Below are 20,692 nucleotides of genomic sequence, written 5' to 3'. Positions count from 1 at the left end.
TGGGGGCTTTACTGCTACATGTCAGCATAACGGGCTGAACTATATTTGGCAACAGCAGCGATGTCTGGCAATGCACTGTGTAAATTGAATTACATGGCTGTAAGTCTGTCACTTTATCACAGTTTGACTGGGAGATTCTGAAGGCTTTCAAAGATCAGTATCATCGGTGACACATACTGTGATTCAGATAATAGTCTACTAGCTATCAGTATCTTTTTCTTCACAGTTTTACTACCATAAGTTGTATTGAAGGCGTTGTAATGTTGACATGACTGGTTACTAATCTAAAGTGTTTGTTGTTTTACTGACATTTCAATCTGTTTTGCCCCATCTAGGAATGCACTCTGTATTGTTGCGTTAATAATAGCTCTCAAAACACAACCTTATGAGTCCTGACCTTTGGAGCTTTCACAACTTTCTGGTAAATAACGTTGGTGTGTGTGTGTGCTCTCCTGCTGAAGGAGAGGGGTTTCAATAGTAAAGGGACCAGGAACAGAATCTAAAGATGAAAAAAAACTCACAGAACGTCAAGGGATGCAAATGGAAGTAATATTATGAAAAAGGGATAGAAGAAAGACACATAAACAATGATGGAGATGGATTCCTCAAGGCCATCTGATCAATGTGGTTGACATCTGCAGTTCATGGAAAATGTTGAAACAGTGGATCACCCTGCTCGATGGCACCAGATGTTAAAACATCACTGCGCCATGTTTAGATTCATAGATATCCATAAAGTTTAACTCTGATTACGATTCACAGCTGTGGAAAAAATGCAGTCGACGTTCTGGGAATTTCTTTTGCCAGTGAATCATTTTACTACTTTTATCTTCATCGTCAAACTCAATTCCATTTGATGAGATCTTTAAAAACAACTAATATGTTGTTAGCTAGACTAACCATGTATTAGAAGGAGATATGGACACATGGAGCACATGTGTGCATAATACACACACAAGTAAACTGTCAAAAGGTTGCTTGGTATTAATTAGAATGTTACACTGCCAGATGGTATTGGAGCATCTTCCACAAAAATAGGAAAACATATTACATTACAAAATAATAAATAAAGCCCATTACATTTTCCATCAAAACATAGTTTAAACAAATGTTTGCAGTATATCAATGTAACTACAAGGAGGAATGAATCATGGAAGTGTTGACAGAGCAGGAACAAGAGAGGATATGGGTAGAGAAACTGATAAGATAAAGCAGTGGGAAGTTATTTGAAAAGATGACAGATTGGCAGGGAGATGTTTTTGAAGGAAGAAAGAAATGTAAGTAAGAGAGCAGGAAAGAGGAAAGTCATTTAGAAATGAGAGTGAGAACTTTTGAGGGATAACGTGAGAGCTTTTCTAACTGAGAAAGACCCAACATTAAGATGTTGCTGATGAATAGAAAATGCAGAAGGAAGTTTCCTTCAAGCTCATAGTTCTGTCCTGAAGCAGTCCCACTAGTATGGTACAATTAACATGGAAATTACTTTCTAAAGCAATGTCATTATTCTCGAGAGGTACACCAGTATTCAGCTGTTCATTTGACCTATTCATCCCATGCCTCAACAAAACCACCTTTGTATTTCATTGTTATGCTCTTTAGCTGCCATGTCTGGTTAAATGCTTTATTCCCAACAGTAAAGTATTTTTTTCTTAATTTGGCTGTTTAATGGTCCTGTTCAATGTGTGTGTTTGAGTGTTTTTACCAGTCTCAAGGTCTTGATGTATTTGAAGCAGTTAGAAAGTACAAAATGAAATGCAGTTGACCTTATGCCCTCACCCAAGGCACATCACAGAACCTGCCTGTAAATGAATGCACAATTTGAATTAACTCGGGCGACCATACACAATTTTTTTGTGTTTTGCTGAGTGAATTGGTTCCACTTCTTTTTATCAGAGAGGAGATCTCACCCTGTTGAAAGGAACTCAAACAGGATAATTATAGTGTTGGACAAGCCTGCTCTTTGTGACCGAGAGTCTCATAAGTGGAGGCGTCACATTTATAACGGCGGAGTCTTATGTGCTCATGCAGAAAGCCACAAGAACAGGCCATAATAAGTCATGTATAAACACACTCAGGTTGTAGATGTCCCGTGCATGTGCAGAAACTCTAAATTGTTACATACAAGCAGAAGGAAATTGAACGGTGTGGTTCTCTTTAGCCCAACAAAGAGGCACGCACGCACGCACGCACGCACGCACGCACGCACGCACGCACGCACGCACGCACGCACGCACGCACGCACACACGCACGCACACACACACACAGATTCAGTGTCAGCTGTGTGAGTTATTTTGAGTCTGAAGTTGGCTCTAGATGCGTGGGTAAGGGGTTGGTCGGGGGAAGTTTATTTAGAGCTGTGGTATACTTTTTCATTTTGTTTACATTGTGTTCTCTGAATAGAGTCAACAAGATCCCCGGGTTGTACATGGATATGCTGACGCTTGTGCACAGACACATGCCCATCAAACATTGCGCCAGAAGTAGCCATTGGCCAGATATATCAGAGGTTCATGTCATTTTATCTTTAAAATGTTGTGATGCAAAATTCACAGACTGACACAAATCTGTCCTCTTGTAGATTTTTTATTTATGATGTAATTATTATCTTCCCAATGACTCTGATCTGTAATTGTCAGCATGCACCCTCATGACAGTCAAAATACAAGTTACATAGTATCCGTTACATTGTTGGTCATTTGATATTTACATCAGTTAGTTTTTTGCAGTAAGACTTTTACTTTATTGAAAATATCTATTTTCTGTTTGTAATTAACACTTTGAAATGAAACCAATAATGGATGGCATGGTCCCATTGACGTGACCTGTGTGTAACAAAAACAACAAGTTTGACCCAGTTGGCTTTGAAGGAGGCAAGGACAGATCTCTGTTTTGCAGAATAACTTGGCTAATGCAATTGGAAAAAAGTTGGCCTGCTGAAGTTTTTGAGAGCAATGAAAGTCATACTCTGATAGTCACATGGTTTAATAGCTGGTCCCCTCAATCAGAGAGCTAAAAGAGCACCTTCTTAAATCAAATGTAAATGGAATATAATGTTAGAAATATACACTGCATTACTTCTGTGTTGTAAGGTTCAACATTTTTTATTGTTTCGGACATTTTGTGCCCTTATCGGAAAGCAGAATGCAAAGGTTCATGGTCTGCGCCACCAGGGCTCTACAGTATGTTTCCAACTACTATCAATGCAAACCCTACGCTTGATCATGTAATTCCTTCAGTATTGGCTTGATCAATTAGAACTTTGGATACTTGTAATGTAGCTACAGAAATTCACAGCCCTTTGGAAATCCTCTGTACTCATAGACACCCCACGCAGCTGCTATTGTCACTTACTCGGTTCTGATATTTGCCAAACATGTTCCAAAGTCAAAAGTGCTAAACTGGGCTCACCTGTCTCTGTCTTTCACTGGTCTGTAGTATTTGCCAAAGAGCATCGTAATGGCCCTTATCTGTAGCTAGGCTTTGAGTATTTACAGCAATATCATAATACCAAGAGAATGCTGGTTCAGTTCGACACACCTGTCTCTGCCTGTCTCTTTCTGTTCAGTTGTTTTGGCCAAAGAAAATGCTAATCCCAAGAACATTAGGGGTCTGTGAAGGTAGCCCACATATATTCTGAGGCCAAGAACATTGAGTTGAGCTCATCTGTCTCTGTTTTTTATTCCTCTCAGCTCTTTGCCAGATATATCTTACTGTAAGCCAAGATAACTCATCTTTAGGCCAGCCAGCATTGTTGAGTGATACCCAGACGGGCCGCGTGAACTGTGTGCACAATCCTCTGGACTGATTTGAAGAGAAAAACAAGAAGCTTCATTTCATAAAAGCTGAGTAATTATTATAAAGGGGCTTCACACTGTGAGGCAGATCATTAACAGAACACTCAGCAGTTGTTTAAAATAAATAAACGTCTAGTTAGAGTTACAAAATGACTTAATAATAAATTGTAATCAACATATTTTAAAACACTGTGCACTCATTCCCTAGACTAGAGGTAGGTTACCGTCTTCTTCTGTAGATCTCACACTAAGATTTAGGTCAGCTGTTATCAGTTAAGAATGGCTGGGATATATTTTAATTTAGCCCAAAAACGTGTGGGTATTTGTTTTTGCCATGATTGATTAACTCAATCAGATGACATCATGTTTAAATTATGCAGACATGTGTAAGGAGCATGTGTGGTTATGTCTTTTAGGGTATCCATTTGACCTTTTAAGGCACCCTACTGTACAGTATAGGTTGATTACATAAGACATATGTATACTGGATATATGGATGTATAAAATGCACAGATGTTTGCACTGATGTCATTCTTCTAGTATATCGAGCGCACTCATTCTTTCTCTACCTTTTTCCACCATTATCCTTTTCAGGCTCATCTGTTGAAAATGCTAGGATTTTAAAGGGGGAAAAAATCTGATGGAAATTCATAACCTCAGGTATTTCTTCAATGTCAGAGCCAATATCATTTATGATCACTGTCACATCAGTGTCGCCTAAGTTTATGAGACACGTGACTCTCAGCCTTACAAAGAAAAGGTATTGAGAAAAGTGCACACAGTGTGTTAGCAAAAAAAGAGGCAGAGAAAGAGAAAATGGGCTAGACAAACGGAGACAGAAAGTTGGACACTGAACTGAGAATCAAAAGTAAGATGAAAAAAACATAAAGGAAAATAAAAATGAGCCAGTAAATCTCTGTGAGTGAATCCTCTAAGTGATACTGACGCACATTGGTATCTATATAACCCTCTGAACAGACCTGAGGCCAGATGTTGAAAATTGAAAACACTGCCTTGCCAGCTTTGCATCATTTTGATGGACAGGTTGTCTGAGCACTAAGTTCTGGACCCAGCTGGAGTTCTGTCTCCTTAGTCTATATTTCTTTCTGATGTACTGTGTTGCTTCTGCTGCCTAAGAGAAACAACTGTGAGCCGACAGCGAGAAAACTAGAAACTGTGAGAAAAGACAGCAAAACAATACAAATCACTTTCCCTCCCTCCTTAACTGCCATCAAATGTATATTTTAGGTGTAGCCGTCATTAGTCCACTGTTTATTCTTCTGTTGAATACACACATTGCTGGTGTTGTAAGTGCTGTACGTTTTTTCACAGTATAGTTGAGTGCCAGATATAGCCTACAAAACCACAGCACTAAAAGCTCATTAATCTTGAATCTCTGCTTTAATTCATCCCATTTGGGGCCCCCTAGAACCATGTGAACGTCCTTATCCAGTGTGGGTCCCCCTGTTCGCTGGTTTCCCTCATGGAGCCCCAGCATGTGCTGAGTTTGCCTCCAAGGCAGAGATTTCTAAACAATGCAATCTTCATCTCAGTCTTATGAAATCCCACCAGAGCTTTGGTTGTGCTGGGTTTAACCTGTGTTGTGTCATTTCAGAAACACAGTTTAGGGTTTACTTTAAATCAGTTTGACAACACTGACATGCCTTTGATAAACCCAGATTTGCTCTGAGGATCTGTCTGGTGTTTCTCCTCTCCTCGAGTTGTATGGTTCTTATCAAAACTGTCATGATGTGTTTGTCAATCAGCTGCAGTGAAAAAGAAATGTATTTCTTTACATGTTCATTAACAGTGTGAAACATTTCTTTTATGTCTTTTGCAAAAAGGCTGGCCACCATCCAGTTATACAGTCCATACAGTCATTAGTTTATTTAATTACACTTTAAATCTTTTAAACGACGATGGCAATGTTCTGCTTGGGAATTGCCATGAAGTGTTCACAGAGGAATTATCAGGTCAAGAGCCATTAACACGGAGGAAAAATGCTTGAAACATGGCAGGTTTTGTTGCAAGAAAAATATTTTGGGAATGCATGAGTATTTGGATTCTGCTATTTGTGTGTGGGACTGAATGTCAACGCATGTTTGTGTCGGCTTTTCCCTGGGCCTGCATTTTCTTTTTTAGCCTTCACGTGAGCTCCTCTGTTTAAATCTACACTTTGTACTTCTGGGGTGGTCTGCTTTGAAACAAACCTGTAAAAGTTTAAATTAGATTTCAAAAGACAACACAGGACTCCAGTCTGCCCATCTCCTTCTTTTACAGCCTTGTGATCCCAGAGACAGTGCAGGCAGTCAGACTTACTTGCTCCTTTAGACAATACAGTTAAACCAAACAGTTTCACATAAAAGGAACAAATATGTCCCCTGCCTATGAAATACTTAAAACATCAAAGAATGACATGCTTTAAAGGTGGGGTAGGTAATTTTGGAGAAACCAGCTCGAGTTCGCTAGAATTTGAAAATACACAACCGGAGAAAATCTGCCACTTCCTTACAGAGCCCCTCCTCCAACACACAAGAACGCGCACATGACCAATGAGGGCACGAGATAAGTTTGTGCACAGATGAAAGGCTGACAGGCAGGTAGGCCATCCAGTTATTTTAGCCGGGCCGGCTAAAATGATTGGTCGTGCTTTTTACAGTACTACGGCTTCCACAGATGACATTTTTTTATGGATTGTTTGTCAAAGCACTTAAGATATTCATTGCTATCGGGATGTTAAGAGCATTCCATGGAATATAACAAAAAGTGTATCTCGAGCCGGTTTCTCAAACCTACCCCACCTTTAAGTATACAGACCACAACATGTGTTTCAGTAGTAACTATTTTCCTTTCTAAATTGTATGCGTTGAATACAGTTTTACACATTGTTGTTTCAAACATGTGTCCTCTCCACCCTTCCATTACTGTTTAAATGTCCAAACACATTAAGATATGTAAATGAGCTGTGTATTCTAGTGTCTGTGCCTAATGTTTTAATTTTAAACCTGTTTTCTCACACTTCCCTACTTTATCTATTACTTTAGTTTTATAGTGTTTATTCCGGCGAGCCTGAGGTGAAGTTTGTCCTCTCGTCTTTCTGAGCGTTAGTAATTGAAGTGCTGCTCCCTCTGCGCTGTCGGGTTTGATGCAGTAATGTTGACCTTCGGGCTTTTTGAGACATTGCCTCCTTTCTCCTGCCCTTGTGGGTTTAACTGAATGTGAGTGTTTCCTCTCATGTTTTGCTTTTAAGACTCCTTGGGGTACCGGTGTAATGCTGTGTAGTGTAGTGTTTTTGTTAGAAAGTGAGCTACTATAAAATGTGCTTGTTTGTTGCTATGCTACCAGGAAAAACATGTTCTGATTTGTTTTTGTTCCTGTGGTAATCTACATTTCACAAAAGAACATTGTGTGTAATTGTTAAGATAATTCAGGTTTATCTCAATATATTTTGGTAGATTAAGATTCAGAAAGTGATATAAAATGGGTCTTTGTGTAAATTAAGAGTACCACAAGAGCCATCTGAATACTTACCATATAAAGAGTTATTGACCTGAATACTAGGGTCAGGTCAAATCTATATTGAGTGCACATTTTTGTTTTCCATCAGAACAACGGGCAGCCAGTGTGAGAGCCCCTTTCATGAACATCACAGTGGACTCTAACCCTCAAGCATTTTGTCTAGCCACATTGATCGTTGGTAGAGGATAAGGAACAACAATTTAAACACAACTCCAATATTTCATCGGCTACATGATGTTGGTGTCTTTAACAGAACAACACATTTTGGGGAAGATCTGACTCACATGGAGGATACATTGCGATATGGAATTTGTGCTGCATACATATTATGTAGAATATTTGGAAAAATTTGTTCCGGACTGGCAAAATTCACATGAACGCCCTCTCCACGAATGACTTCCCAACTTGGAAATTGGACCACAGAGGAGCAAATTCACGCTCCAGTTGGCAGAGGTTAGCGCTCTCCAAGTTCCATTCTAGTTGACACATGTTTTTGTAGTCACATCGCTCTGGTTTTAATCTTGTTTCTTTTTGTCTGGTAAGTGTCAAAGCTTCTTTTAGGATCGTATGTGATGTCATTCTCAGTTGAAAGGCCTGTCGAGGCCTCTGTGGAGATAGAGGCAGGAGGATGTGGATAAGGGATCGGCAGGATCACACACACACACACACACACACCCACAAAAGCACACACACATAAAAACCTTCAGTACATGTGATCTGTGGGTAGCATCTGTCTCCTATGGTTATGCCCAGTTTGAGAACTGATAAAGACAGGCAGACTCAGCTTCCAGATGTATTTAAGGTCAGTTCTAGATAAATTCACCCACTGCTCTTGAAATAGCAGAGGAATAACACAGATGTTTTTGGATTAAATCCCACCGGCATAGGAGTGTTTCACCACTTGTGAAATCGGGTGTTGTAGTCTTTGTTCACTCCTAATCTTTATTTTTCTCTTTGAGTATGTAGTCATAATTACATCACACCTAAAGTTCACTGACACACTGTTCCTCTGTACCCCTTAACCACCACCATTACTCTACACTACAAACACTCTGTTGACACTCAAATACTAAACCACACAAGGCAGTCACTTCTTTCACTTGATGCCTTGGCATTTTATCTCGGTCACGTTGGTCTGTCTGCTTCAGTTTAAGGTACAATTTGAAAGAAAAAACCTGAAACCAAAGCAGCCTACTCTTTCCCCTTCTTCCTAATAAGGCACAGAAAAAGCAATAAATAGTGTCCCACCTTCAGGAATGACGACCGCATATTTTAGAGGGCTTCGTTTAAATAATAATCATTACTTTTGTTCAAAGAACAGTGACCTCATCTCAGAGAAGATGAAAAAAAGGTGGCAAACGACATGGAAGACTGGAAAGATTAAATTAGAATGGGAGATAATTAAAACACAACAGAGAGAAATGGAGAGTAGTATAAATCCTGTTAGTTTAAAAGAGGAAGGAAACAGAAACACGTTTTATGTTTATATTAAGTTGAGACTGAAAGAACAAAGTTAATGTCATGTTTTACTTTAATGACATAAATGACTTACATCCTAAAGCCCCTGATTCACACAGTGAAGCAGGAAGTCCCTTTCCTATCTCTCACTCTCTTAATCATGGGTTTCATTCTCGTGTTGCTGAATCCCTTGGGACAAATGTAATCTTTTTGCACAGTTGAACGCACAGACACACACATTATTCTAACACCTTTTTGATAAGCACAATATCATTTGGTCTCTTCTATAATAGATTTTATTGTATCAGCAATCGTTGCTAGTGAAGTAAAAGAGAAGGGAGATGAATGGACACAGGGGAAATTTGAATGAAAAGAAAATGATATATCAGGAACACATCATTTTTCAAATATACATCAGTTGAATAAAATCATTCCCTTCTGTTCTTGGAAGGAATGCAAATGTTACAACAAAAACGTTCAACAAGAGCTGCCAAAAAATGTCTCAACAAGACAAATCAAGTGATAAGATTATGGCTCATAAAGAACCAGACAGGCAAACAGGACCAGCTCTGGTAAGAAAAACAGAGCCATTTATAACCTATCAATCTAGTACAAGTTTTTCACACGTCCAATAATTGAAAATAATCTAAGAAGGCCTGCACCGCTTTGTTCTATGTCTACATCGGTGTGCATTCAATTAAAGCCTATTTGCAGGTGCAGATGCTGCAGTATAAGCTGGTCCTTGTAGTCTGTGTTATTGCCCTACCCTAGTAACATTTCCTGGGCCAACCTGTCACCACACCTTGAATAATACATCATTGTGTGTGCATGTGTATGTATTTGTGTCAACTGGGCCTTTGTCCCTTCAATACTTTTAACGATTCTGTCATCCAAATGGTAGCACACTTCATAAAAGAGCTGCTTTATACACAATGATGTGTGTGCTGTTTAAACAAGACAGAGAATGTGTGTGTGTGTTCATGTCAGTTGGTGCGTGTATTGCATATTTTTATATTTTGTTTCCCATGTGGGGAGTTTCTCTGTTTGAGTAAACAAAAAGTCTGACGGAAAAAGTAAAACACTCATTTTATGAGTTCACACACATATAGCCTGTGATAGAATCATTTCCACTTGTAAAATCACTCTAGGCCTCTACTGTATATCTTGGATGTGTGTGCCTATTTGTATTCTGTAGCATAGAGTCTACAGGTGTTACTAACATATGCCAGTCGGTGTCACCTCCACTAAAACCACCGCTGCCTCTTGACCAACCCCATTTTCAGACATCATACACACACACACACACACACACACACACACACACACACACACACACACACACACACACCACACACACACACACACACACACCCACACACACACACACACACCACACACTCACACTCACACTCACACTCACACTCACACACACACATACACACACACATATACACACACACACATATACACACACACACACACATATACACACACACACACATATACACACACACACACACACACACACACACACACACACACACACACACACACACACACACACACACACACACACACACACACACTTTCAACAATCTCTTATTGATTCAGTATGGTGGGTTGCTCGCTGTGTGAAGCTGATGGCATGTCAGGGCACAGCCCTGGAAACATCGGTCAATGATCTCACTCCAGTAAGAATAGACCTAAGAGATTAAACACAAATGCACCACTGAGAACAGAACAACAGCCGCAAAGGCACGGGTGATTTGAGAAGAGATGCTGACGAGACCACATCCTCTTTATGACAAATTAATTAACTATAATGCATAAATCCTGGGAATCTTCAAAGAGATGCAAAACAGCATGAATGCATGCACATTAATCATTGGGGGCTCATAGAGGAAAGAAGATTTGACAAGGAGATGGTGTTTTGTTCATTCCCTGTGAATACCAAAAGAGTTGTTGTAGAGAGTGAAAACGGAACAGAGAAAAAGTAAAAAGCCCATGAAAGCATGCCGCCAGTGTTATTTAAAAGCTTATGTAGTTCCCAAAAAACATAAATTAGAAAAACATCAAATATAGGACTGAGGGAAATTTGAAAAAAATAAAAATGACTGTTTTGTGCATGCAAACCTTCGTGACTAATGTTGAAAAATATTACCCTAAATCACTTTTACCTAACAAAATATGGAAACATGCTTAAGCATCAACACTGTAGCCACAGCAAGCATTGGGATGTGGTAAGGTATCAAAGCAAATCCAAAATGGTTGTCACCACAAAAAATAGCTTGAGGATCACAGACTCACAGTTACACAAACCGACCAATCCCTCAGCAATATGATATTAAACTACCATGAACATGAAACAGAGTGAAGGAAACAGACACACATAGCCTGACAGTTTACATGGAACATGCAGGGGAACCGTTACATTGTTTCTCTTGTATCCACTTACTCTGACCTTCACACATTTGAGCTATGGAGAAGAATTCCTCTGGTTTAGTGTTTGAATCAGTGCTACTGTAGGTCCTGTTGTTCCTCTGCTACTGTATATCAGCACCCAACAGAAGGCCCACATTCTGGTGAATATGATATGTTTGATATATTTATTTTGGGGAATTTGAAATGAAAACAAAATCTAATTTGGTCACTGCTGTTTGAAGGTACAACATAGTTCTATCAAGGTCATGCCACGTCCCACATAATAAAACAGTATGTTTTTTTAAAAGCTTTACTTCTGAATATACAAATCCCCCAGATAAATGGTTTGAAAGCCTCTGAGTTCAATTCAACTGTAGTTCTCATTCACATTTTAGCAGGCATCTTTTCCCCTCCCACTTAGAATACGATCCCAACACATTTCCATGTTGGTGTTTCCAGTTATAGCTGCAGTGTAATAGAGGCTACAGCACAGAGGGATGGGGGTGACGTATGTGAAATACCCAGAAGACCTTGTTCCTCTCCCTCCTACTCTATATGCCTCACACATGTCCAAGCCATCAGTTGCGCAAGAGACATCTTGCTGGGGGATATTGCTGTCCTCCGATCAGCTTTGATGTCAATGAATATGTTGTTGTTGCACTGATTAGGTACTTGTTGGATTATTTACAGTATAGTGTGTCCAGGGAAGAGCTCAGGCACACTGAGACAATAAACAGTTGAGCTGCATTGCCTCAGATGATAACAGGAATGTCTTTAGCAGTTGCTATGGGGATTATTTTGCTTTTAGTTGAGCTTTGGACTCTTTTGTTAAGGCAACACGTCCTTTCTTCCTTACTTTGAGCGAAAAATCCCAACCATGATCAGGGTTCTTAAACATCCGTATCGCCAAGCTCCTGTTGGGCGCATTCACAAGTTATAGTCCAATGGTGGCACAAGCTAAAGCGGACGAAATTAAAACTATGCCGTGGGGAAAATACAATGTAGCTTTCATCTTGCTTTCACTCAGCACAGATCAGTTACTTTTATCCACAATTGCCCAACCAAACAGCACCAGGTTTTAAATTGCACTTCGATTAAAACAGACTGTTTGCTGGCATGTCAGAGCGCCCTTAATATTACCTGTTGTAGAAATAATTTATTGTGAGATTTCCTTTTCCTTCTGCTGTTAAGAAAGATGACATTATCAGGACACTGTTGGCAAACTACAGAGGAACAGTAGGCAGTGAGGAAAGGGCCAAGAGTATGAGTAGCTGTGTCTGTAGACTGATGTGTTTCCAGCTACTACAAGGCTGTCGGTTCAAATTTACAGAGGTGAAGGACATGAACCTCCCTCAGGAAGTTTCTAGAAGGGCTGCTCTGAAAGGAATGCGGGGCCGCTGAGAATCACACGTCTTCTGTTTCTGCAAAGCTTACTTAACCTTTAATTTATGATATCTCTTGTATTTTTTCCCTTTCATATCATGCTAAATGAAGCTGTGATGCACTCCAACAATCATTTGAGTAATGGTTTCCATGTGTGTAACTGTACTGTACGTAAGCTGTTGTTGTTCAGATTCACTCTCCTGAATACTATATCTGACTTGTTTTCAAAAGAGTTTATATTGATCAATGACTGCTTTGAATGATTGACTTGGTTGATTGAGCATAAGCCTGTTGTGTCAATATTATTCTCAACCAGACGAGTCAACCTAAAAAAGTGTAAACAGATGAAAAAGGATCTGAAGTGCTAAGCTGATATCACTCCTCTGTCGAATTAACACTTTGGTTAGTTACAGTCCAGTTCCTCAGATGACCTTTAGGGGATCTCATGGCATCAAGAATATCAAAGACCAAGAGTATCAGATTGATACAAGCCTTAACAGACTAAAAACAGCTGCTTTCAAAAGCAAGCAAGCATTGAAAGAAGCCATATTCGTGCAGCCCTAGCAACTTCAGTTTCACAGTCAGAAACTGTGAGACTCTTTTGGATTCTGTCAGCTGAGGACAGAAAATTCTCCATGTGGGTTTCTCTGCTAAGAGCTCAGGTTTAGTAATAATTCACTACGACCACAGTTTCTCTCAACCTCAGTGAGATCTAAATATTTTAAAGTATGGCCTTAGCAGATTTGAATGGCTCTATAAATATCAGCGGGCATCCTTTGAAAGGTTTGTGCTATTTTATCCATGTAAGCTAACAGTCAGTTAAAGTTATTATAAAAATAAATTTTCATATGTCAAAAGCAGACATATTATATACATAAAATATAATACAAAATCAAAGGACATATTGAAATAAAGAAGTGTACACCCTTAACTCATGTACTTTCTCTTTCCCTTCTCTCTCTCTCTCTCTCTCTCTCTCTCTCTCTCTCTCTCTCTCTCTCTCTCTCTCTCTCTCTCTCTCTCTCTCTCTCTCTCTCTCTCTCTCTCTCTCCCCAGGGCCTCCAGTGTTTCTAAACCTCCTCCTGTGGCACCAAAGGTACAGTAACATAGCATGTCACTGAAATAACACCCATATTTACTTGTGTGCACAGATTTGTATTTGTATATAAAGATGTTTTTACAATGTTAATATTGTATTCACTCAAAGCACACCCCGGTGAACATGTACAATTCTGGCTGGATTTAAATATTATATTTTTAATTTATACCTTCTGAAGTTTGATGAAAAAGTAATTGTCATTGACATTATGGCATACTCAACATTTTACTCAATTGTATGTCATTTTAGTTTCATTGAGTCTTGGATGAAACTTTGTTTTTCCTCTTGATCATTTTTTCTTTTGAAAATGTCATTGTTCAACCAACTCTGGAGGTACTAGAGAACAGGAAAAAAAGTCAAGACATGAAACATATTTTTAAAGATATTCACTTGGGGTACCAAGTGCTTTGAAACCTTTTGCTACACCCTTCTGAAACGTTGCCATGCATGCATTAAAACCACATTTACTTTGATCGATGTAAATACTTTATGTAATTATTATTATTTCTCATGTTACTACATCTGTTTTTCATTTAAAATGAGAGTTAAGTATACTGATGCTTCTCAGAACATATTATAGGAACAAAATACATTTCCCCAGCTATTCCTAAATTCAATCCTACTATAATAAATATACTGATCATAGGCTTTATACAGTATAAAGCCTATGGAACAAACTAAACCTGAGAGGCATCAGTATAGTGTGCTGTGTTGTGATTTGTTTTTCGTTTGTGTTTGCATGCTCTTCTCTCATGCCGGTAGGACGAAAGATCAGACATCATAAAACCAGTTGCCCTCACCCATCCCCCTCCACCCATTCCCTACCCGCACTCCTCCAGCCCCTCAGCCGCCCACTACAACAAGGCCCCCAGACCCTTTGGGGGCTGCGGGACAGAGAGTGAATACCCTCCTTCACAATCCCCTTACTCACCCTTCATCCCATCCCCATCCTCTGCCTTCACTCCTGCCTCCTCCTACACCATCCCCCCTCCTCCATCCTCTTCCTCCTCCTCCCCCCCTGGCCTTGTTGCGCCCCAGCCATCAGTGTATAACACACCAATCCACCTCTACTCCACTGAGAACGCATGTGAGGTGGCCATGGGGCAGAGGCGGGGCCTGTTGGAGAGTCAGGGCGGAGCCTTGCCTTTGGAGTTTAATGGGTGAGTGGTGTTCACTCTAGCCAATCAAATATACAGATCAATCCATTCTCTGCACTTTATCTCCCTCCGACTTTCTGCGTCTTGGTTCTGTTCAAACTTTCAAATGGGAGATTAAATGCTCCTTGACATGTATAATGTATATGTGCTATATTATGTTAGGGGTTTTTCAAAGCTTATGTCAATGTTTATGTTCGTTACTGGCTCGCTAGACTCCAGTCTGGAATCTTGAAATCTTTTCAAAGTTCACATCATAAATCAGAATCACATGTCTTTTTTGTGTTTCCTTTATAAAAGAACATCTTTTAAAACAGATCAAAATACTATATTGCTAACTATTAGGATCTCTGCAAAACAAGCCAAACTAGGAGTCTTGTTTAATAAAGTGTTGAAATGTAACACTCAAAATGTGGCAATGTGCTGCTGGTTTGGTTACCATTTAACAAACAGATGTCACCAATCAGAAATACTTTCAGTTATTTGTGTCCTATGTAATGTTAGACAACTTCATAAACAAATCTGGAAACACTGATGTTTAAGCAAAATAAACTAGGTTTATAAACAATTTCTTTGCTTTAGGAACCTCAGGGAAGGGAAATTCTGTACTAAAAGATATGTAAGAGCTGGGTCTCTGCGATAGATAACTAGATAATTGATGGTCTTTAATTCAGCGTTGGCATTCCCGTTAAAATAATGAAACATATAATAGGATGTCATATATCCAGTAGGGGAAGAAGTACTCCTTCAGAAATACAATTAATTTACCAAATTGTAGATAAACTCTGTGAAAAGTTAAAGCCTTAAAGGGGCAGAACTCAGTGATCACTGTTTTCTCTCTCTGTGACACTCGGCACACACCAGTGATCTGCACGACATAATCTTATGCCATCTGGACGTGCACAAACACAGACACACACCATTGAGTTTGTCACATAGCCTTCCCAAAGTGTTCCTGATGTCATTTAATAGCATGGAATATTATACCAAGGCAAGATCTGGACCTGTCTTCAGTCTTTTGGGCTTTGACCTGCTTTCTTCATGTAAACATTTCTATTTCAATGTTCTTTTCATCTTTAAATCATTTTTGCATATTCACAGTAAAAGCACTGTCAGTAGAGCTCAACATGCGGTATCGGTAGACCCATTCTTTTCTTTTTCTTTTTTTGGAGTTTGAAATAACTAGTTTTTTCCTTTATTCCCCAATTTGTGCAAACACATGTGGTCAATTCTCCACGCATACAATGGCAACAACATATGCTATTGATTTGCAACCCATAAAAGGGAACAGATTAGGCGCCTGCCAGTGAAAATAAAAATTATTAATATGTATTTTTTCTATTACTGAGGTCAGAATGTAAGACTGCATGTGTGTGCATCCTTGCATCTTGCTTACCTGTTTGCATGCTTCAAATGATCTGTGTGGTTCATTTCAGAAGGGTTTTTTGAATGACACCTTTGAATGTGTTACTGTAAAATGACAAAAGTGTGGACATGTCTATATGTTCTCTTTCCTTCTCCCTACCTTTCAACCCTTGTTTTCCTGCTTTGCAGACTGCGGCTTGTCAACAGATCACAAAGTTAGTCCCTGAAGCATGTCTTTATGAGTGTTGGACTGCCTGCTTCCTTTTTTTCCATCCACCTCTCGCCGTACCTATGTCTTGTGTCTACAGTATCATGGCAGCTTCATGCATTTGCTTATGATTTTACTGCAGAGCATGATTTATGCTAGTTATGTGAATAGTTTAGTCAGATTATCTTTTATGTTGGAATTATGCAAGAACTGCAGCACACATGCATTCAGCTAATTAAAATTGAACATGTTGTGTGTAATACAAAATGCTGAAGCCACAGTGAATTGTTTAACTATAAATCACTTATAGAGTGGCACACCCATACAGGCTGTTTTGTCAGACACCTCCAGTCTAACTGTAAGTGTGTGACCAGGCTCACATAGAGCCGTCAATACTCCCACACCCACATAGCTGCTGCAGTGACAAGAATGTGTTGAGAGACACTCATAAATAAGTCTATTCATTGTGCTAGGTAAGTGTTGGTGGGTGTGTGTATTTATAGTTGATTTATTAACAGCGGGGTCTGACTACTCTTCAATGCCCCTTTGTGTGTATGTGTGTATATTTGTCATAGGAGTTGATTTATTGACAGTCAATTAGTAAAAAGGCCTGTCAGCAGGCTTTTTGCAAAGACATTTTATGATGTGTTCCCAAAAACACAAACCACACACGTTAAATCATGTTTATGTGTTTGATTATATTTTAATTCCATTGAAATCTTCCTTGTTTTACTGTCCAAATTATGAATGACTAGACTTTTATAAGAGTCAAGACAATCCAGTAGCACCACCATGTGGTTGGAAATAGAACTGACTTTATGTGGAGATCGTTGATTTGAGTGTTTTGCATGCATTGGGAGTTGTGGTCCATATGGGTTTTATTATTTACTTTCAGCTATTCTACTGCCTGCTTGTTAACATTTACTTTGATACTTTTTTTAATAACTTAATTAATTCTTCATAACTGTGAATTTTCCTCTTTCTCTGCTTTCCTATCCTTTTAGTGGACCTCAAAGTATTTTAAAGTAAGTCTTTTCTGTCTCTTTATGACTGTTATAAATGTATCAGATTTATTTTTAGCCTGCCTTTATTCACTCTATTTCTCTTTTCTTCTGTCCTGCTCTTTTCTGTCGACGGTTTTTAAGAAAACCCCAGCCACCAAGGTATCAGATTGGTTCAGACCGAGACACCAAATTTAACAAAGTGCAGTCTGCTGCATATCCAATTCATGTAACCTCCAGTCTAAAAAGATGCCATTCCTCTAACTGAATTATTGTGTTTTTAATAACGTAAATATGTGTACTGTATATCACTGTAAATCCTTGGTTGAAATTAACCTCATAAAAAGACTAAACACGGCTTTGTTCCACAACACACTCTGATGGTCGGAGCTAACTATCTACAGTACACTACAACAATTTAACAAGTGTACTTTTCACTTTGACGTGCTGTATTAGCTCCAAGAAATGAAACCAGTCGTCATGTCTTTCACTTTCATCAATCATGTAAGAGAGAGGATTTGAATTCAAAAGTATATTTGCTGATATTATCCATCCTGTCCTTCCAGAGTCGCCAGGAAACATATCGTGGACACAGACATCAATTTCTGTCATGTGCCCACTCATGCTGATGCCAGCAGGAAGCGCATAACGGAGGACACAGAGGACTGGCGCCCACGCTCCGGCACCACCCAGTCCAGGTCTTTCAGGATTCTGGCTCAGATCACCGGAACCGAGCGTGGTGCGTTCCTGAAAAACGTTTCCATAGTCAATCTTTAGTGCACCTTATATAGTTAATGTACCTGAACCGTTGACTGAACACATCTGAGCAAAGGGCAACAATAAATAGTCAAATAAACGGCAAAATCAATATGCATACTGTGAACCATAGTATTTATGTTTGAATGAATGACAAACTAAGGCTCTATTTTAATTAACTTAAAATTCAAGCTAAATACTACCCTTTTTTATTCTTTAATGGACTTCTATATTTTCCCTTGTAGCTCAAGACGAGGAAGCTGAGGCAGCCAAGACAAAGTAAGTGCAATGTTTGTCCAAAACTCCTTATAATCCATTGTGTTTGTGCATTGTTTTTTGTAACTATGCTTTCCAAAATTCGGGTTAACCCTCTTCTTTGGGCTAACATATAAAGTCCACATTAACATACAAGGAGTCCCAAAAATCAGATCTCTATGGCACATTTCTGGCAGCTTAATTGATGCTGGGTGGTCTCTTCCTGTCTAGACGGCAGAGACAGGATCACATTTGAGGCATTAAGTCAAAAGCCAGACCTTTGTACACCTTGCAATATGTTCATTTGTAGTTGCTCCAAAAGTTCAGAAAGCGGTTTTAATACCCCTCTGAGATTAGCGAAAGTTATGTTGTGTGATGGTGTGTGTGCTCCTACCGGTTGTCTTTGCATTGGTTTGCGGATGTGACAACCTTGCAGTGCTGCATGTTGTTTTGACATTTGATTGTGTTGTGGACAATCATGGCTGGTCTGTTGGTGTTGTTCTTAGTGTGATGTGACCCATTGGCTGTCCATTGCTTTTTGTGGTTTGTTGCGATACATGTGATCAATGTGTGTCTGTGGTCACTTGTGTTAACATGCAGACATTTCCTTTCTGTGTGTTGTTGCTTCACTGTGAAATGTATTCATCATTTCAGTCCATATTGGCCATGATCCATGGGCTGCATTAAGACCTCATGTGACAGGAGTTAACTCTTCTCCAGATATTCCTTACAGTTTATTTTCTTTATCTCTCTGTATTGATTTCTGTCATTTTCTATTCTGATGATGACAGCATAACTTCACATATCCGACCCATCAAATAGTTTTCTGTCTACAATCAGCATCTTGTTTGTGGCGTCAGCCCTTACCATATCATCAGGCTTTCCTGGTAGCATGGCTTGTAAGTATATCTTATGAATGCAGAGCAACCTCTCTGCGTTTCCTAAATTCTTCTTTTCTCTCTTGTTTGCTGTGTTTTTCTCTTCTTTTCTCTCTCCTCCTGTGACAGCAAAGCGAACAAGACCACCAGTCGAATGTTGATTGGTCCTAAGTACAACGAGCTGAGAGACTGGCATCACGGAGTGTCTGCTCGCACCCTCAATGTCCAGTAGACTGTGTGTGCGTGTGAGTGTGTACCTGTGTATGTTTGAATTATATCAGTTTTACTTCTGTGGGTGGTTTTCTGATGAATTAGACTGCTTAAGGGATCAAATAAAGGAAATAAATTAAAGGGGACCTATCATGCAAAATGCACTTTTGTACGTCTTTTATACATGAATATGTGTCCCCGTTGTGTCAGGGAACTCACCAAGTGTCAGAAAACACAACCCTCTCTCTTTTCCTCCATACCCAAATCTCTAAAAACGGGGCTGCAACGGAGCTGATACAGATTTGAAATTGTTCTGACGTCAGAAACAGGGAGCTCCGCCTATATGGGCAACTCTCCGCCTATCAGGGGAATGGGGGGTTGGGCCACGGCCACGGCCATTGTCGCTCGAAAGCGCTCGAGACGCTGTAGTACATATACCAGGCCTGTAAGTGGCGCTGTAGTCTGCCACAAAAGCAGCGAAGAAGACTTCTCACAGAATCAACCCTTGCAAAAACAGGGCTGGAAAAGAGCAAATAGAGCGAAATGAGGCATGGCTAAAATGCATGATCTGTTTGGTGTTTTGAAAAAAAAACTTCACATACATGTTTTATATAGGTATGGCCCTACAATATATGTTTCAAATATAGCATGATAGGTCCACTTTAAATAAACGTAGAGTGACTGTTCAAATAAACTATTGGGTGTTTCTCTGTGTGTTTGTGTTTGTGTTTGTGTTTGTGCGTGAGTGCGCGTGTGCTTGGGCTTGTCCTTGACCGTTACTTTTTGAGTTAGCCTCATTCAGACTTTTAAATTGAGTGTTACTGATACTTTAGGAGCATTACAACTAACTTTTATTTGTGTTATTCATTGTACTTGAATTTGGGTTTCATTAAAGCATTTTTATGCTCCTTTCGGTGAACATGGTAGTGATTTGGTAAAAAAAATAGCTTTCTGCATTCGTGGTCTTTCACATTTTTCAATGGCAGATTTTCATTAAGAACATACAGAACTTTTAATCCCATTTGTTACAGATGTGTGACATTATTAAAGTTGTTCCTACCACTGTAAAGTCACTCAATGGGGAGGTGTGTGGTTTGGACAAAGGAGACATTTCTCACATTGGAAAATAGCAAATCTGGCTTGTGTGCACTCTCACACGGCAGTGTATGTTTTTCACGTATTTTGGAAGT

At 39.4% G+C, this 20,692-nt stretch overlaps 1 protein-coding gene across 2 annotated transcripts in view; it reads left to right on the top strand.

The window, feature by feature from the left end:
• The window catches only part of pdlim5a (PDZ and LIM domain 5a), a 62,867-nt gene that overhangs the window by 17,143 nt on the left and 25,032 nt on the right, over positions 1-20,692 (top strand). Inside the window, exons 4-9 of one of the 2 annotated variants that reach the window (XM_034118768.1) lie at positions 13,633-13,672; positions 16,384-16,409; positions 17,407-17,427; positions 17,548-17,565; positions 17,970-18,142; positions 18,405-18,438. In XM_034118768.1, coding sequence (XP_033974659.1) covers positions 13,633-13,672; positions 16,384-16,409; positions 17,407-17,427; positions 17,548-17,565; positions 17,970-18,142; positions 18,405-18,438 — 312 coding nt within the window. Of the gene's footprint in view, positions 1-13,632; positions 13,673-14,437; positions 14,836-16,383; positions 16,410-17,406; positions 17,428-17,547; positions 17,566-17,969; positions 18,143-18,404; positions 18,439-20,692 lie in introns of both variants that reach the window. The other variant, XM_034118767.1, reaches the window with a different exon arrangement.

This window comes from Trematomus bernacchii, unplaced genomic scaffold (genome assembly GCF_902827165.1).
Source record: "Trematomus bernacchii unplaced genomic scaffold, fTreBer1.1, whole genome shotgun sequence".
Lineage (NCBI taxonomy): Eukaryota > Metazoa > Chordata > Actinopteri > Perciformes > Nototheniidae > Trematomus > Trematomus bernacchii.
This window is presented reverse-complemented; position numbering and strand designations above follow the sequence as displayed.